Source organism: Cyprinodon variegatus, unplaced genomic scaffold (assembly GCF_000732505.1).
Source record: "Cyprinodon variegatus isolate N-32 unplaced genomic scaffold, C_variegatus-1.0 Scaffold436, whole genome shotgun sequence".
Classification (NCBI taxonomy): Eukaryota; Metazoa; Chordata; class Actinopteri; order Cyprinodontiformes; family Cyprinodontidae; genus Cyprinodon; species Cyprinodon variegatus.
In genome coordinates this window covers 149,926-166,687 of record NW_015150889.1, presented here as the reverse complement: position 1 = coordinate 166,687, position 16,762 = coordinate 149,926, and the positions used below count along the sequence as shown (strand labels likewise).

General features: G+C 37.7%; 1 protein-coding gene across 1 annotated transcript in view; it reads left to right on the top strand.

Annotated features, from left to right (window-relative positions):
• LOC107093626 (vasoactive intestinal polypeptide receptor 2-like) overlaps positions 1-16,762 on the top strand; it is an 84,756-nt gene that overhangs the window by 62,614 nt on the left and 5,380 nt on the right. Inside the window, exons 5-10 of the mRNA XM_015388807.1 lie at positions 2,643-2,740; positions 6,180-6,312; positions 10,547-10,697; positions 12,014-12,074; positions 12,817-12,886; positions 13,873-13,964. Of these exons, the coding sequence (XP_015244293.1) occupies positions 2,643-2,740; positions 6,180-6,312; positions 10,547-10,697; positions 12,014-12,074; positions 12,817-12,886; positions 13,873-13,964 (605 nt within the window). The remainder of the gene's footprint in view (positions 1-2,642; positions 2,741-6,179; positions 6,313-10,546; positions 10,698-12,013; positions 12,075-12,816; positions 12,887-13,872; positions 13,965-16,762) is intronic.

The window sequence follows — 16,762 nt, the reverse complement described above, 5'->3', positions numbered from 1 at the left end:
TCTTCTTTTCCCTAGCCCTTTTCTAGAATCCTCTGTTCACGCCACTACTTCCTTGTCAGTCGGTCAATCTGAAGCCACCAGCTTTAGTTCCCCTCCTCACCAGGTCAGTTTCCCTATGATTTCAGTCATCACCTCCTTGACCAACAGCTAGCTTCAAGGGTTGGAAGACTTACACCCGCTGCAGTCAGAGCTCCACATCTCGAGGAGTCTCATTTGTGGGATTTCTTTTATGGGGAAAAGGAAGACCTTTTCCCTTTCCTGCCACCTCCATCAGCTACCTGTGAGTCAGCAGTTCCTGAGTCAGTGCACCTTAGCGGGTTAGTTCCCTTAGTCCTAGAGCCCTTTTGCAGCCCAGATCCAACTTTAGTTGCCCAGATCCAGAGCTAGAGCCCTTTAGCAGGCCACATCCCAAGCCAGAGCCCACCAGCGGGCCAGTCCCAGGGCCAGAGCCCACAAGTGGGCCATTCCCGGAGCCAGAGCCCACTAGCCGGCCAGTCCCGGAGCCAGAGCCTACTAGTGAGCCAGTCTTTGAGCCAGAGCCCACCAGTAGCCCAAAGACCCCTTAGCAGAACATGTGCCATCCAGAGACCCCCGAATCCCAGGACGGATCTAATGGGGAAACTGTGAACTATGAGATGTCCAGGAATGTGAAACCTTCAAGGCCCTAAGAAGGCCCAAAGTTCCTGTTGCAGAGATGCCGTCCTCCAAGGTTCCTGCAGCAGAGACGGCGTCCTCCAAGGTTCCTTCTGCAGAGACGCCGTCCTCCTAGGTTCCTGCTGCAGAGAAGACGTCCTCCAAGGTTCCTGCTGCAGAGACGCCGTCCTCCAAGGTTCCAGCTGCAGAGACGCCATCCTCCAAGGTTCCAGCTGTAGAGACGCCGTCCTCCTAGGTTCCTGTTGCAGAGACACCATCCTCCAAGGTTCCTGCTGCAGAGACAGCGTCCTTCAAGGTTCCTGCTGCAGAGACGGCCTCCTCACAGTCATCCTCCAGAGGCCCTCCTTCGTCACCATCCTCCAGACGCCCTCCACCATTGCCACCAGCCTCAAGGCCCGCCTCCAGGGACTCTGCCTCGTCTCCGGCCTCCCGGCTGGCCTCCAGAAACTTTGCTTGCCCTCGCCCACCTTTGGTGATTTGTTTTCTGTTTGGGTGTTTTTGATTTTTGCTTCTTTTCCACCTTCCTGGTTCTCCCTCCACCCGCCTTGAGTGGGTTGCTTTGTGTTTTGGACGTTTTTGTTTTATTCTCCCATAGATATTCTCCTTGTGCAGTTCCCCAGTGCTGGTTCCTCTTCTTTTCCGGGCTCACCACATGAGTTTTCCCCTGAAGTTGTCTGGTTTTTGGTTCCTTGTATTTTGTACTTTAGTGTTTGGAATTTTGCCTCAGAGGTGAGTCTTTGGAGATTTAATGAAATAACTGCCTCCTCACTTCTGCATTTGCGTACTCAAAACCTCAACCTAACGGTGACACACACTACTCCCCAGGTGCCGTACAATTGCAGATCTATTGATCTCTCCAGTGTTGAATCAATAAAGTTCAATTATTACTATTATCATTTATCATGTAGGAGCTAAAAATGTTTGCTTTTTTGATATAAAGAAGTATTTTGTCTCAACAAGTCAGCAACAGTTTTTTCAACATATACAATTATTGTGATCAAGTTTATGTTGTTCTGACAGATCTTTCTACTCATGACCTTATTTTGGCGTCTTCCTCCTCATATGTACCACAGCTCAGCCGTGAAATCCACCTTATGCTCTCCACTCTGCTCCTGTTTTCAGCTCGTTTGTTGTATAACCGCAGCTTTCTCCTGGTCGCTTGTTTAGCTCGTATTGGGTCACAAATGGCACAGCTGAATTGCCTATTGTGCTGTTCTCTCTTGTTCACTTTCTCTCTTTGAATCCCGTGCGCTCCTGCTTCATGTCACTGTGCCCTAGTCTTCTCTCTGTTAATTTCAGCTAAAATCACTGGGCTGTATGCAGGCTAGTTCAATAGAGCCAGGGCAATAGCTAAAACAGGCAGCAGTGATCTAATAAAATTAAGCTCCAAATGCTGCTTGTATCTAAACTCTTTCTGCTGGTTAGTGGTTTTTATAGAAGGGAGACAAATTCATTATTGGTTAAATAGATCTGACATAATTTGACATGAGCCACCAAAAATGCTGACATCTAATATAGTTTTTTCTTTCTCTATCTAAAGCTTAAATAATCTAATTTAAAGCAAATTACCAAAATTATTATTATTTTTTTCCAAGTGAAGTTTGGAAGAACTCAGCATTTTTTTTATTCATGATCATGGATAATAGAAGCTTTTTTTTTATTTTGGTGTACCTCTGGAGAAACAAAGTGATTGAGATAAAATCTACATTTTGGTTAAATGTACTGGAGATTTTTTTCAGTGAGAAATATTAAAACAGAGATTACATTTATTTGAATGCCTTCTCTATTAACTCTTTTGTGGGACTAGTATTTGTATAATAACCTGTACTTCTAAGTTTTTCTTGTTGTTTACATTTTAGCAAAATGGTTTTGAAATATATCTTTAACATCAAAGCTTCACAAGATTCTACACTTTTTTTTCAACAGGTGCACTAACTATTAAACTAATATTAATAATAATAATTATTCTTAATCTTTTTTTTTTGTAGCTGGGCTTCTACGTTGTTGTTCAGACATTGTACACACTGGGCCACAGTTTGTCTCTGATCGCCCTGACCACAGGGAGCGCCATCCTCTGTCTGTTCCGGTAAGACCATGCTTTAATATGTTTGCAGATAAACCTTAGATCCATTTCTATAATCCAGAGAGCTGATGTGCTCTATGTTCTAGTAATAGTGAGAACACAAGCAGCTTATTTTGGATCAGCTGCAGCTGTCTGGTGGACCTTTTTAGACAAAACTATGAAGACACTGTTGCTGTGATCACTTCTACTAAAGATAAATGCATGAATGAATTTTTCTAGATCCTGCTTGGACATTGGTCATTTAATCCTGGAAATTATTTCAGGTGAAAAAAGGCTGCCTTTATGAGCCTCTGAAGGTTCAGGTGTGAGTCCATCATGAAACAAAGATGTCAGCCATAATCAGTGGTTTCTAGCTGTAGTAGCTGAAGCTGTAAGCTAACTCTGGGTGTTTCCTCCTCTTGTCTGAAGCTTATTATCTAGTTTGTTTTAATCAGGATAAATAGGATTTCTGTCCATCCAAATATTGGTCTGCCCATGTGTGTCGTCTGCATAGTTATGGTAACTCATTTTGTTGTCTGCTATAATGTGACCTAAGGGTAGCATGTAGATATTGAATAGTAAAACTATAAAGGGAAAAATGGATAAACAAAAATGATATTATTGCAAAAGCAAGGTGAATTAAACAACTGCAGAGAGGGAAACCAAAAGGTGGGCAGATGATATAAAAACAATTTTAACCAAAACTTTTTGATATCAAAAACCTACAAAAAGTTGTTCTAATAGGAAATCAGAAGCAATGAATTACCAAAGAAACACAAATAAATAGGCTAGAGGCAACAACTGGAAAATCTGACCAAACGCTGACAGATAGGTTAATGCTGGAATGATGATAACCAAACACGGAGAAGAAACCCATACTATGAGCAAGCTCAACTTAGTAGAATTGCTCTCACCTTATCCACTTTAACCAGTTCACAACAACACTAATCAGGGGCAGCGATCATGATCTCTGAATGTGCACATATGAAGGGGCGGGTTCAAGCTAGCAGACCAATCAGAATCATAAGCACAGAAAGGAGAGCACCATGTTCCTCCTGCGAGAAACAAAAACTCATCTTACAGAAATAACAACATGGTGGAAAAACAAGTCTCAATGAAAAGTCAATAAAAGAGAAAAAAATTATGGCAAAGGATTGCTGACTGTGTAAATGCATAGTTTACACATCGTCTTTTAAAAATTCTAGAAGATCAAACAGTCGGGCTGGTAAAAAGTTTCTAAGGAAAACCAACTGATTGGATAGAGTTGTTAACTAGCAGGGCAAGCTCCTACTGGAAGAGCATGTAGAGACGGTGGACATTTGTTTGCATTTTGTTGTAGACTCCATAGCAAGCGCTAAGCCCTATTTTGATGGGATTTAACCAGGGACCACATATAATCATATTAAAACCTCCTGCAAGAGTTCAACTGGCATTCAAAGAGATAGACACAGACGCAAGAGGACCATACAGTAGAAGCTGTGACCTATAAATGCTTTCTACTGTATGTAAGAGTGGATAACAATAAATTAGCTCTATCGGTGGCTCTGTATGGGAAAGAAACACCTAAGGAGATTAGCTCTAAGACAGTTTTCATGTCAAAGAGATGAAGAGAGCACCTACAGTTAGTTGCTGTAATGGTAAGCCCATGTCTACTAAAGAAATAGGACTAAATCCTGAAAAACAGGCCCGACTATCATCTATAATTGAAGGTGTTGATGGAAGCAGCCCAACTAATATTTCTCCTCAGAATAATGCCATTAAGAAGAACAAACCAGAGGAAGCTACTATGACGAGAAAAGGCAGAGAGAGTATAAAGTTAGAGGTTGAAACAACAAATAATGCAGAATAAAAGAAAAGACATCAAATGAAGTAGAAAAAATGGGGGAAAGATAAATAATTACAAAGAATTAAGCCACCAAAACCAATGTCCTAGACAGGGTTAAAAGCCATTGGGGATTCAGAGGATTAAAAGCAGAAGCTGAGTCAATCTTCCTAATATGTGAAGGTAATTTGCTCCCTAGCTGTGATGCAATCATGTCTTCGCCCCTTAATTTTTTTTAACAAGCAACAAAATTTTTAAATCAATACAAATTCTGAGCAATATAAATTACTGCTAAAACGGGAGGAACGTGCTTTGATTGTTTGGTACCAGTTAAAAGATGAGCCTTTGCTTTGGCACAGTTTAAGGCGAAATCTGAACTTGGTCAGCTTGATAAAGCCAAGTATTAGGAATGAGGATCATAAAAGTTTTATCGTGTTTTGTGAAGTGAATCATCACAATGTTTGTTTGTTTTCATAAAGGCTACGTCAACTACTAGCTTTGCCAATAAAGCTATAATTTAGCCCCTAACTACTAACTATTTGCCGAATGGATCCTCTAAATAGGCTTCTTTTCAAATTGTTTATCTGGAAAGGAATCGACAGTTTTTAAGTGTGTGAGCTTAACATTGTTTTTCAAACCTAAGTTTAAAAATAAAAATTTTTCCCAGAAAAGTTGCCCCTAAGAAAGATGGTATAAATATTAACCCAAGCAAGCAACCCTGCAAATTGATAATCGAGACCTCTGAATAATTTCGAGCCATTCTAATTATCTCCTTCAAAACACCTTTGGCTAATAATTTGCCCTTTGCCATTGTCTTTGCTCTCTAAGTTCTTTGTCAGCATGCTGCTTTTTTAAACATCACCTTCTGTTTTCTGTTCACTCTAAATTGGTTACAGTTGGCGATGAAGAAATGACTTTAAAAACAATCCTTTGAAACATTTCTTGTAAATGCTGCAAAAAACTAAAACTTCATTTTAAGATTAAAAGAATTTTCAATTTCAAACTCTGCACTGAAGTCTCCGGCAATTTATTTGTCCTTCCATAATTGGCAGATCAATACAGCCTGAGGAGAAGCTCCCAGTGAGTTTAATTGGATTTTAAATGAGCAAGCTCTGACTCACTGACTTATAGATCACATTTGCATTTCACAGCTTTCTCAAATTGTCAGAATAAGGGGAAAGTGTTTATTTCTGCTGGTCAAACTTAATTATGTTTTTAAACCAAAAACAAAAAAAATTACCATTAAAAACATTTAAAATTTTCCATTTCATTTTTTAAGACAATATTTTTATGATTAAGGGAAAATAATTAACCTTAAAGGAAAATAATTTAAAAAATTGACTTGCAAGATGTCTTTCACGTCAATGAATGGATGCAATCCACTTGTTATCCTAACCAGTCTGACAGTATTGTCAGTATTGTACTTAAAGTGCCTTGAGATGACATGTGTTGAGAATTGTGCTATATAAATAAATTTCATTGAAAACTACATTGAATTTCTGGACATATGATAAACATTCTGTAGATCATTAGATTCTGCATAAAAAAAATAAGTGCTAACATCAAAGGAAAACCTTTGGATCATTATTGAACAAGTTATTCTATATTGAACGTATTTTGTTGTCATGCACATTTTAACAGGAGGCTCCACTGCACCAGGAACTACATCCATCTCAACCTCTTCATCTCCTTCATCTTGAGAGCTGTGGCCGTGCTGGTCAAAGATGCCATCCTCTTCAATCGAAGCTCGCAGTGCTCCAACCAGCCATCTCTGGTGAGGTCACAACTTCTCCACCTCCTCAGCTAGGGAAGCATGAGTCATTCTATAATTCAGGGTTATTTCAGTGAAACATTTACAGTAGATATAAATAAAGGATTACCATTGTTTAAGGGAATAGTGTAAATCTGGAAAAGTTACACACTTGAAACAAAACAAACTATATCAGAATGATTACCATCACTGCCTCTGATCTAATGAAATGTCTTGGACCATCATGATACAAAAGTTGAAGAGAGGAATGTGGCATTAAACTTCCAAAATAAGGGTCTCGTCATCACTTTCATTCAGAGGGAATTGCTCTTTTTGAAGGGGCATGCCAGAAAAAATAAATACTGAGCTTAGCTTTTTTTAAGCTCTTCATGCCAAAGCAATATGAGAACAGCTGTTAGCAAATGTCAGACAGGAACTGAAGGTAAACCGGCTTCCATAGAAGATTCTGCTATGAAAAACGCTGACCCTAGTATTCAATGCATAGCACAATATTCTGTGTTTGATTGGCATTCTGCTGATTGTTGTAAAGTGTGTTCTACATATAAATCTGAACATATACGGAAAGTCATTTTTGAATATAATCCATGTCTTTGTTTTTTGTTTATAATAAATTTCTTCCATTATGTGTTCATTTTGCCACCAGGTTATGATTTTTGTTTCAATTTCTGCCGTAAGGAAGTTGTTCTTTCAGAACATAGCATGTTCTAGATTAGGCTTTCTAAGTTACGGCCCTCAAATGCTGTGTTCGAATCCGGCGGCTGCATCCTCAGCATCCATTCTTTGCCTGCTTTGTGAGTAAGCTGTCATGGTTGCTAGGTGACAGAGCGTACGCTGAGTGAGGGGCGGTGACTGCTGGAGAAGGCCGAACTCTTCTGGCCTCCTTATTTTCACAGGCTTTAAAGGATCCAGTCCAGGTAGCCTGGGTACTTCGGAGGACGCAGTGGCCGTTCTCAAACACAGCAAACTTCTGGTGTCCTGCACATATTAATTACGTCTCTGCTTCCACAACTGGAACAGATTATTGGATCACCTCCTCAGCATTAAGTATACTTCTCCAGAGTTTTGCTACTCTTCTGATTTTTTGAATCAGGTATGTTGAAGCAGAGATGCATCTAAAGGGTGCAGGACTCTGGCCCTCGAGGACCAGAGCTAAGGAAGCATGTTTTAGAATCTATGTAATTTTTTTTATTTAATTAAATTACCAACTTAATCAATGATATTTAGATCGCAATAAATGTGATTATTTCAGCCATACTTTCAAAATGTATCTTTTATCTGAAAACACTTTTCCAATTCACTTTCAAACAGGGCGGATATGAAAGAAAACATTGTACACAGTTAATCAAGCATGCATCCAGTAATGATCCAGTGTAAATAAGCCTTCTGTGAAAACCTATATTCCTGTATGTTTTGTCATGCCTAAATATTGCTTATTGCTAGATACTTTTAAAATGAAATCATGGTATTATAGTGAACTTGCTGACCCCAGTACATGGCAATAAAACAAAGCATAGATGTGAAGGGAACAAAAATCAGGAGCTCGCATGTTGCTTGTTTGGTGCTTTATCCTGCAGCCTCCCTGCTGGGCCCTCAATGAGACTGGAGGGTGGAAGCAAAAGTGAGGGGTCCAGCCTGAGTGCACGAATACTTCTACCCGGGTCAATAACTGCTGCTTTGACCCAGGAAATAAGGCCACATGCAGATGGGAGGAGCGCTGGTGCAGTTGGAGAACAAAACGATGTTCAGTGACGGTTTACTCAATTTGGGACTATTAAGATTGGATACTTACTAGCTATAGCTCAATTAATGGATATACGCTCTAATTAGATATTTGTGTAACAATGGAAATTAAGATACACACGAATTGAGAATTTTAAATGTTGTCATCTTCAACATGATAGCACGCACTTATCTGCAAAGACATATAAACTGTTATATAATGGCTTAATACATTAGTTATTAAGAATTTTTAAGTACAGTCAAGATATAGAAGCAGGCTGACATAAAAAAGGGGGGCAGAGCTACAAATTGTGGAGTCCTCCAGCACAACAGTCATTTATTAGGTGTTACACTATAATAATGTGCCTATAATCTGCACAAACAACAATTTACATACCTCCATTTCAATATGTTATAAAGACATTTCTGGGTTACATTTAATTGTTAAAAGATTTAAATATTGGAATTGGACTGTTTTTATTAACTAATTTAGACGTTCCCTGTACTATAGAAAGATATTTGCTCTCAATAATGGTCTACACTAGATATAGTAAAACTCTGGCGTCCTTTCATGACCTTCATTAATACTGGAGGATGCTCTGTTTTTCTGTCTCTCTGAATAATTAAAAGTCTGTATTGTATTTGCTTTAATCATGTTTGTCTTGTAGTTGTTCATTAACAACTACTTCAACACTGTTTGGGGACACTGAAATTCAAACTGCTTGTAATATATTGTGGTGCAAAATTAGGTTTATCCTCTTATTGACCTTGCTGGTCACACCTAATTATAAAACAGGCAAACAATCAGGTCCACAAAATAAAAAGCATTTTGAGTAGATCAATCTGGATCCTGTTGGTCTTTGAGCATAACAAGGTTTTCAAGGATCAACCATAGGATGTAAGTTCAACAATCAATTTATAAAGAGTTTAAAAGGTTATAATATGCATTGAGCTTTAAAAAAAATGTACTTTCAGATTTTACCAGAGGTATCAAAAGTACAAAAGTGAGAGTGTCAACTTAAGCATTTTACTCAAGTAAAATTGTAAAAGTACCATTTCTAAAACTCTAAAACTGCTAAAAATATAAAAGTAAAAGTAATGCAGGATAAAATGTTAAGGATAGATGCTTTAAAACTTTGGTTACTGCAGTACCCTATTAAAGGAGCATTCTTCTACAATTCTGGAAGACAACTTCCTTACACTTTAGTTTCTTGGTTTTACTGTATAACTAATGGTAACAGTGTCAAATTTAACCTTAAATCATCTTCAAAAATTATCTATGTTGGTATGTGGTGAACAACAAGTTGCCGCAGTACGGAGTCCAACCACAAAGAAATTAATTGTCTGAATGAAACCGATTAATTGTGATGTTTTTCTGTTTGCTTTTTTAAATACCAGCAGCCAAAAACAAGGATGAGCTTAAATGAAATAAAACTAACGAGTCTATATTTAAAATATAAGTAGGAGAAAGTAGAGATAATTGCAAAAAAATGTAAGGAGTAGAAGTAAAAAGTAAAAAAAAATAAATAAAAAAAAATACTCCAGTAAAGTATAAATAGCCAACATTTCTACTAAAGTGAGGTAACGAAGTATTTGTACTTTGTTAGTCGACACTTCTGAATTTTACTGTGACGACCTACAACTTCCTTCATGGGATAATTTACATTTTTATTATAAAAACAGTTATGCATAGCTGTGGGGAGCAAGATAATCATATTTTTATTAAATATTTCACAGATAAAAACATAAAAGCTGGGTTTGCAGCTGTATTTAGCCACTTCACTCCGATACTCCTAAATAAAAATACAGTACACAAACAGCTGACTAAAGAATACACATTAGTACTTAGACTCCACTTTTTTGACATTCAGTTTTGGTATATTTTGTGCATGTCTCTAAATGCATCTGACAATGGTAGGCGAATATGTGCACCTAAATGCCACATATCATCAATCAAGCCATTCCCCACCACGAATCACTGACATAGAGAAACAGCATCAAGCTCCAGGCATACAGCAAAGATAGGAAAGCTGATGAAAGTTGATTGGAATACAGCTGGAGTTCAATACGGTGCTGGAGTGGAGGTTGACCCTCCGGTAGGAGAACCACAGCTACTATGGTTCATATTTTACTGTAAAGTGGCCCAGTCAAAGTTCAGATCTAAAACTGATTTAAACACTCTTGGAAAGGCTTTAAAATAGCGCTTTACAGATGCTTTTCAATAGACTAATGCAACTTAAGGTCTTTTACAAAAAGGAGTTGGAAACAAAGCAGGCTGAGTGGAGTCGAGCCGGCAGTACAGTCTGTGGAAAAGTGGCATTAAGGTGTTTACAAAAAGCATTGACCGAAAGGAGCAGATTACAAATGCACCGAAGACTTAAAAAATGACTTAAAATCAATATATCCATTTCTTCCTCCTTTTCAATTATGTATGTTTTCTTTGTCAAAGGTTGGAATGGGATGCAAATGTCTGTTGAATTGCTGGTTTTTAATTTGCCTGTGTTTATGTGCTCCTCAGGTGGGATGCAAAGCCAGCTTGGTGTTTTTCCATTACTTCATCATGGCCAACTTCTTCTGGCTACTGGTGGAAGGCCTTTACCTTCACACTCTGCTGGTCATCATCTTCTCTGACAACCAGCACTTCATCATTTACATGTTTATCGGCTGGGGTAGGTACCATTTTGAGGTTAAAGGCAAACCAAACCACTGCATCCATTTGATTCCTTTCACTGTGTAAATTGCGAACTAAAACAGTACCACATTTAATGTGCGACAGGGGTGTCCAAGTCCTGCAACTTTTTGATGCATCTTCTCCAACACACCTGAATCTAACGTCTGAATTCCCTCAGCAGGTCATTCAGCTCAGTAGAAACCTGCTTTGGATTTTGGAGATCTAAAAAGGAATATTTTCCGGGATTAAATATAAATTGACAGAACCAAACTGAATATCAACAGATTTTCAAAACCTGGTTTAAACTGATATATTAGTAAAACTTTGTTCTTCTTATTTCGTTATGTGCAACTATATGTCCAAAACAGCAATTATAGTTGAGACGAATGGATTAGGCAGGTATTAACAGACAGTGTTCCTTGGCAGTCGCTATGAAGATTAATTGCAGTTTTTCTTAGTTTATATGACGCAAAATTCTATTATCACAAATTCTCCTCCTGTCTGCACTCTAAAACAGAACTCTGTCATCAAAATAGTGCATGTAATTCATGGCTTACACAATTCTCCCAAAACTGTTGCACAGTGTTGGAAAAGGGGTTATTTATGGCACATTTAAACAAATAGTCATAGCAGCGTTTTTGAAAAAGTGTCTGATTATTTCGCTTATAGTAGTTAACAATCAGGGACTGTAACGGTCCCCTCTGACTCAATTATTTTGTTCTACTTGTCATTTTTGGAGGCATAATTTTTTACTGAAAACACAGTGAGAGAGCAATGTCTTGTACTATGCATTGCAGTGTGCTAATTTTGATCAGTGGGTGCAGATTTGCAGAAGAAGAAGGAATTTTTATTTGTCATTGTTCCTCCAGGGTACAAAAACATTTTTAGCAGTGCAAGACAAAATAAAATTAAACACGCTGGCAAATAGTGCGATACAAAAAGTAAAAAAAATGGTATGTGCCGTTACAGAAGAAAAAAAATATATAAAATGTTAGCTTTTTTACAAAAAGTGCACTTTTAACACATGTGTGCAATGCTTTATGAATTGTGTTCAGTATTTTGGAAATGTTTGCTATTTTTCAGGAACAGTGTTTTATCAATTGAGAAAAACTGTAAACTTATGTTTTGTTTTTTAAAGAAGGTAAAAGAATCACTTATAATAAAAGTATTTAGAAAATATATGTCTGCATATCTTGCACGTCATCAGTTACAATAAAAAAAAAAACTGTGATTAAAATAGAGCAAAGTCAAAGTAAAATAAAGTTTGACAGTTCTTCTCAGGGGTTTGACCTGCAGTGCATCTTTTTCACTCAGGAATCCCTACTGTGTTTGTCTCTGTATGGATAATGACAAGAACTTACCTGGAAGACACGGGGTAAGTTCAACTATTACCCAAATTGTTCCTAACTGACTCAGCTATTATATAAGGTATATAAGTATATAGGATGTTTTATATCTATATCTGTCTATATATCTAGAAAGATATAGATAGATATAGACATAATGTATCTATATATATATAATAAAATATAACAAAAAAAACACGTGAGAAAATATTTGTTCAGCCTCTTATTATGATGGGCTGGCTCTTGAATGTCAGGTTAACAATTTCTGTAAGCATTTGATCATAGGTTCTGGATCACTATACAAAGAAAAGACTTGATTATGAAGCACTTTAAAAAGTGCATGATGTCAGAAACTCATACAAGTTTCTTAAGTTTTCGAGAAAAAATAAGTCCAAAGCATCAGAGATCCTCCACTGTACAGGAGTTTTTTTTTCCTATTATGCTGTTGTTTTACCACCCCATGTGCAGGCGGTGTCTGATGAAAAACTGTAAAAAGCCATATTCCCAGAGTCGAGGATTTTAAATGTATTAAGGAGCCAGGAAGCCTGAAGAAGAACTATGATTTTCAACTTGTTTCTACGATGGCCAGAGAGCAGCAGTTTGCAAATGGGAGCAGTTGGGAGAGACTGAACCTGCCCCAACTTCCGATTGCATTTAACAAACTATCATGTTTCCATATTCATTTAATTTTTATGAGTATGAGTTTTCTGTAGCATCAGAACATTTACAGGTTGCTTTTTACCATAAATATGCCTTGCTCTGCCCCTTTAGGTGCTGGGAAAGGAATGAAAACCCCATTCCCAACTGGGTGATAAATGGCCCAATAGTGTTCTCTATTTTGGTAGGTTGATGTTTGTCATTTCATTTTAATAACTGGCAGATTCATGATTATGTTGGCATTTTAAAACCTTGCCCAGGGACTACAGTTGAAAATTAGCTACTTAGCTAACACTGGCTCATTTACAGAAATGTTTATTAATGTGCACTGTCCCTGTTCAAATAAACACATAAATAATAAAAAAAAAAATAAATAAACATGACAATATTTTTTATTGACATAAAGAAAATCCTTAAATTTATTTATTTTGCTTTGATAGGTAATATCTATTTTCTTTTTGTGTAACACTTATTTATAAAGTTGTTTTTTTTTTCTTCAAAACTTGCAATCTTTGAAATAAAGAAACAGGAATGACATTGAGGTTCACTTCTTTGGTAGTTTTAATGAGTTTAATAAAACAGCCAAAGCACCATGCAGCAGTGAGCATTGTGTGCAGCATCCAGCAGCTGCAGTTTAAGGTGTGAACAATCCTCGTCTAAAGGCATTAAAGTCACTGGACTTCCTGCCGGTTTTATTCCCCCATCCTGCTGACTGATGTCCCACAGTCAGCTTTCCCAACCTTTAAAGGTCTCGGCAGGAAGGAGTTATTCTCAGTAAGAATCCAGTTTAGTCATTAAACTTATGTATGCTGAAACTATAGGAGTGGAATGTAGTTTAATCATTTTCAGCTTAGAAGTGGCTTAAATTAGGGAACAATAAAAATAGCATTATCGTTTTTTTTATATGCTTTCGTGGCAGAGTAGCTTTTGTGATTAAAATTACATTTTTGTCAAGGAAAATTTAAAGGATTATTTCAAAAGGTTTCAATGCTACACTTGTGGGAGAAAAATCTATTATTAAATAAAAATATTAGGTTCCAAAATTGAGCGCAGCTGTAGAATCTGTGATATTTTTTACACTTGTTCCTGTTTATAAACTCACACATAACTTTAGAGACTTTGTGTTTTTCTCCTACTGTATTTATTTATTTCCTGCTCTTCTTCTTTCAGGTTAACTTCATCCAGTTCATCAACATCATTCGGATATTGATCCAAAAGCTCAGATGTCCTGACATAGGCGGCAATGACCAATCACAGTACAGGTACCTCAGAGCAGATTATCCATCCAACGAAATAACAAAAATCATATGTTAATGTTAAAAAAAAAATAAAAAAAAAAAAAAGTTACTATTTGGTGCACACAAGCACTATATCTTACCTAAGTCACACTGTTTATGCTAAAACACAGAAACGCCTAAGTTCACAAACAAATAACCAAAACAAAGTATAAAATGGAAAAATAGTGAAAATTTTGCAAACAGGGCTAATTTAATCAGAAAGTCTCTGACTGAAACAAAAGTGAGCTACTGATGTAGAAAAGCGTAAGGTTCAAGTATATGACTAGATTTTTTCAAACAGCAGGAGCACGACAGAGAATCTTTTAAATTTGTCACTATTGATAGTGAAATGAATTGTGAATAAAAGCTGACAATATGTGTCAACACGTGTGCGACTAGACCTTCTCAGTCAATCAGATAGGACTCGGTTGAAGGCTTCAGAATCTAAAAAGAGAAAAAAAAAACTCAGCAGAGACCCTCATTTTTTTTCTCCAAGCTGTCAGAAATGGTTAAAATGGCCGTAACCCTGATTTACCGAAGCAGCATTTCACGATGGAGTCTTTTAAAAATGACAGGACCCTCTGGTTTTGCTGTGTAACAGCTTTTAAAGTCGTAGGGAAATCATATTCAAAAGTCAAATTATTCTGGCTTGAACATGCATATAAATCTACTCTTTATCAGATATTGTCCCAAAATTTAGATAATTTCAATTTAAAATGGTCATCTGTCAATCAAAATTTTCAGTCATAGCATCTTGATTCATATGTCGCAGCTATTATACGCAACGGTTGAAATAAGAATCATTTCCTTTCCCATTGAGTTCCGTCCCAGTGTTCACGGGGATGGACGTCTGTGTCTTCAGCAGGTGTAGAGCTAACAGAACTGGCAGCGTTACGAAGCAAGGGCTCAAACATGTACGGCTGTAAGCCTTCTACACCAAACCAAGCTTCTGCCGCCCTGGCATCCTCTTCCACAGCATCCGCTTTCCTCCTCTAAATAAAAAATGTATGACGAAGGAGACTCATCCACAACCTCTGACAGGCACTGCTCACACTTGAGGCCTATGATTTTCCAGTAGTTGAAGTAAATGCATGAAAATTGTCCTCATCTACTCAATCAAGCAAACATTTGCTGATAAACTTTTCCTGTATTAAATGGTAAAATAAATATTTTTTCATGTTACTGGAACCCAAATTACTCACTAGACTCCTCTGTTCCAACTCATTTAATTTCAACAGGCTAAAACAGATCTAGAAACGTTCATGCTTGAAACCGACAAACTGTCAGTTAAGACAACATTTGAAAAGGTGACAAAAAAAACAACTAACATGCTTGCTGTAATTGCGATTTAAACTATAGCTTGGGCTACTGTGTATTGTGTACTATACGATCCGATTCTTCACACTACTTCCTATCACATGTAGTGAAAATGAAAAGTCAAGTGAAAGTCTTGTCACTTTTAAATGATAAAAGCTAAGAGGCATCTCAGCTCATCCACTCAACATTTATTAATCCCCTTGCAGGCAGTCAACATTTATCATCTGTTAATCTGCATCATGAGTCAAGGTTTAATCTTATGGAGTCACATATGGATTTGAAGATTAATCAACTGTGTTTACTGTCATTTTGTTGAATGCGTGGAAATGATATTTTGAAATATGCTTCATAAGGCTATTTTGTAGTTAGAAGGTTTGGAGTTTTCATGGTCCTGTAGAAAAACAAATCATGTGACTGCTGTGTCTGCCTTTTTGTTGCTGATAATGGTGCTCATTGTCTTCTATTCATCTCTGCTTTTAATTTAACCTATCATCACTGCATGCAGTACATTACCGTCAAAGCATCTTCATTGAATTACTGCAGGACATTGCCTCTATCCTCATCGCTGCACCATGTTGCAGCAGGCCCATCATGGCAGGCGCATCGTGCCCTCACTACATCACGGCAGGGCCATCAATGTGCATGATGGCACACACAGCACATAATACCATGTGCATTGCACCTGCAGCTCATGTCAGGTTCATTACAGCAGGTCTAGACCAACAGCTCATTACTGCAGTTATGACACAGGGCGTCACTGCTGCCGGTCTCATAGGTTATCAAGTATGTAAAGTTCAATGCTAGCCATCTTAATGATGCAACTTCAAAGTATTTATTCTTGTGAGAATACTTAAGATTACTGCAGTAGATCATTGCCATTAATATGGCTCCAACACAGGGGACATTTCTGAGATTGTGAGCGATAATTTGCTCCATTCATTCAACTAGTTCCTATAGAATTTCTCCATGTATCTTACTTCCAGCTCTCATTTTTTGATGCTATCATTTTTCAAATCATTTTAATGCAGGTCTACGAGGATGTTCCCTAGCATGGTTTTTCCCAATTCCTAGCCCCCCTTCTATCCCTCAGTTTGTTGTTTTTTATTTTATTTTCTTTAAAATCATTCAGTGAATCTGCTTTCAAGGTTACTGTACTTCAAAGAATCATCACTCCAACAGCTTGGTCACTGATCTTCTTCGGCTTCAGCTTAAGCATCCCCCATCTGTCCGCACCTCTCCTCCTTTTTAAGTTCTTAATGCTCCCTTAGCCTATTCGTAAGCATGATCAGCATTGACTGGTGGTGGTAAGCCATTTTCTTTTACTTCTCTCCACACTGAGCTTGTTTCTGCATTTCTTCACGCCCGTAGGCTCTCAGACCATCAAGGCAGACTCATCCAGTGCACAATCACTCAGCCAGCTTTACTCTCGATCAGCCTTTCTCTATTTACACCTTTCTGCATCAACA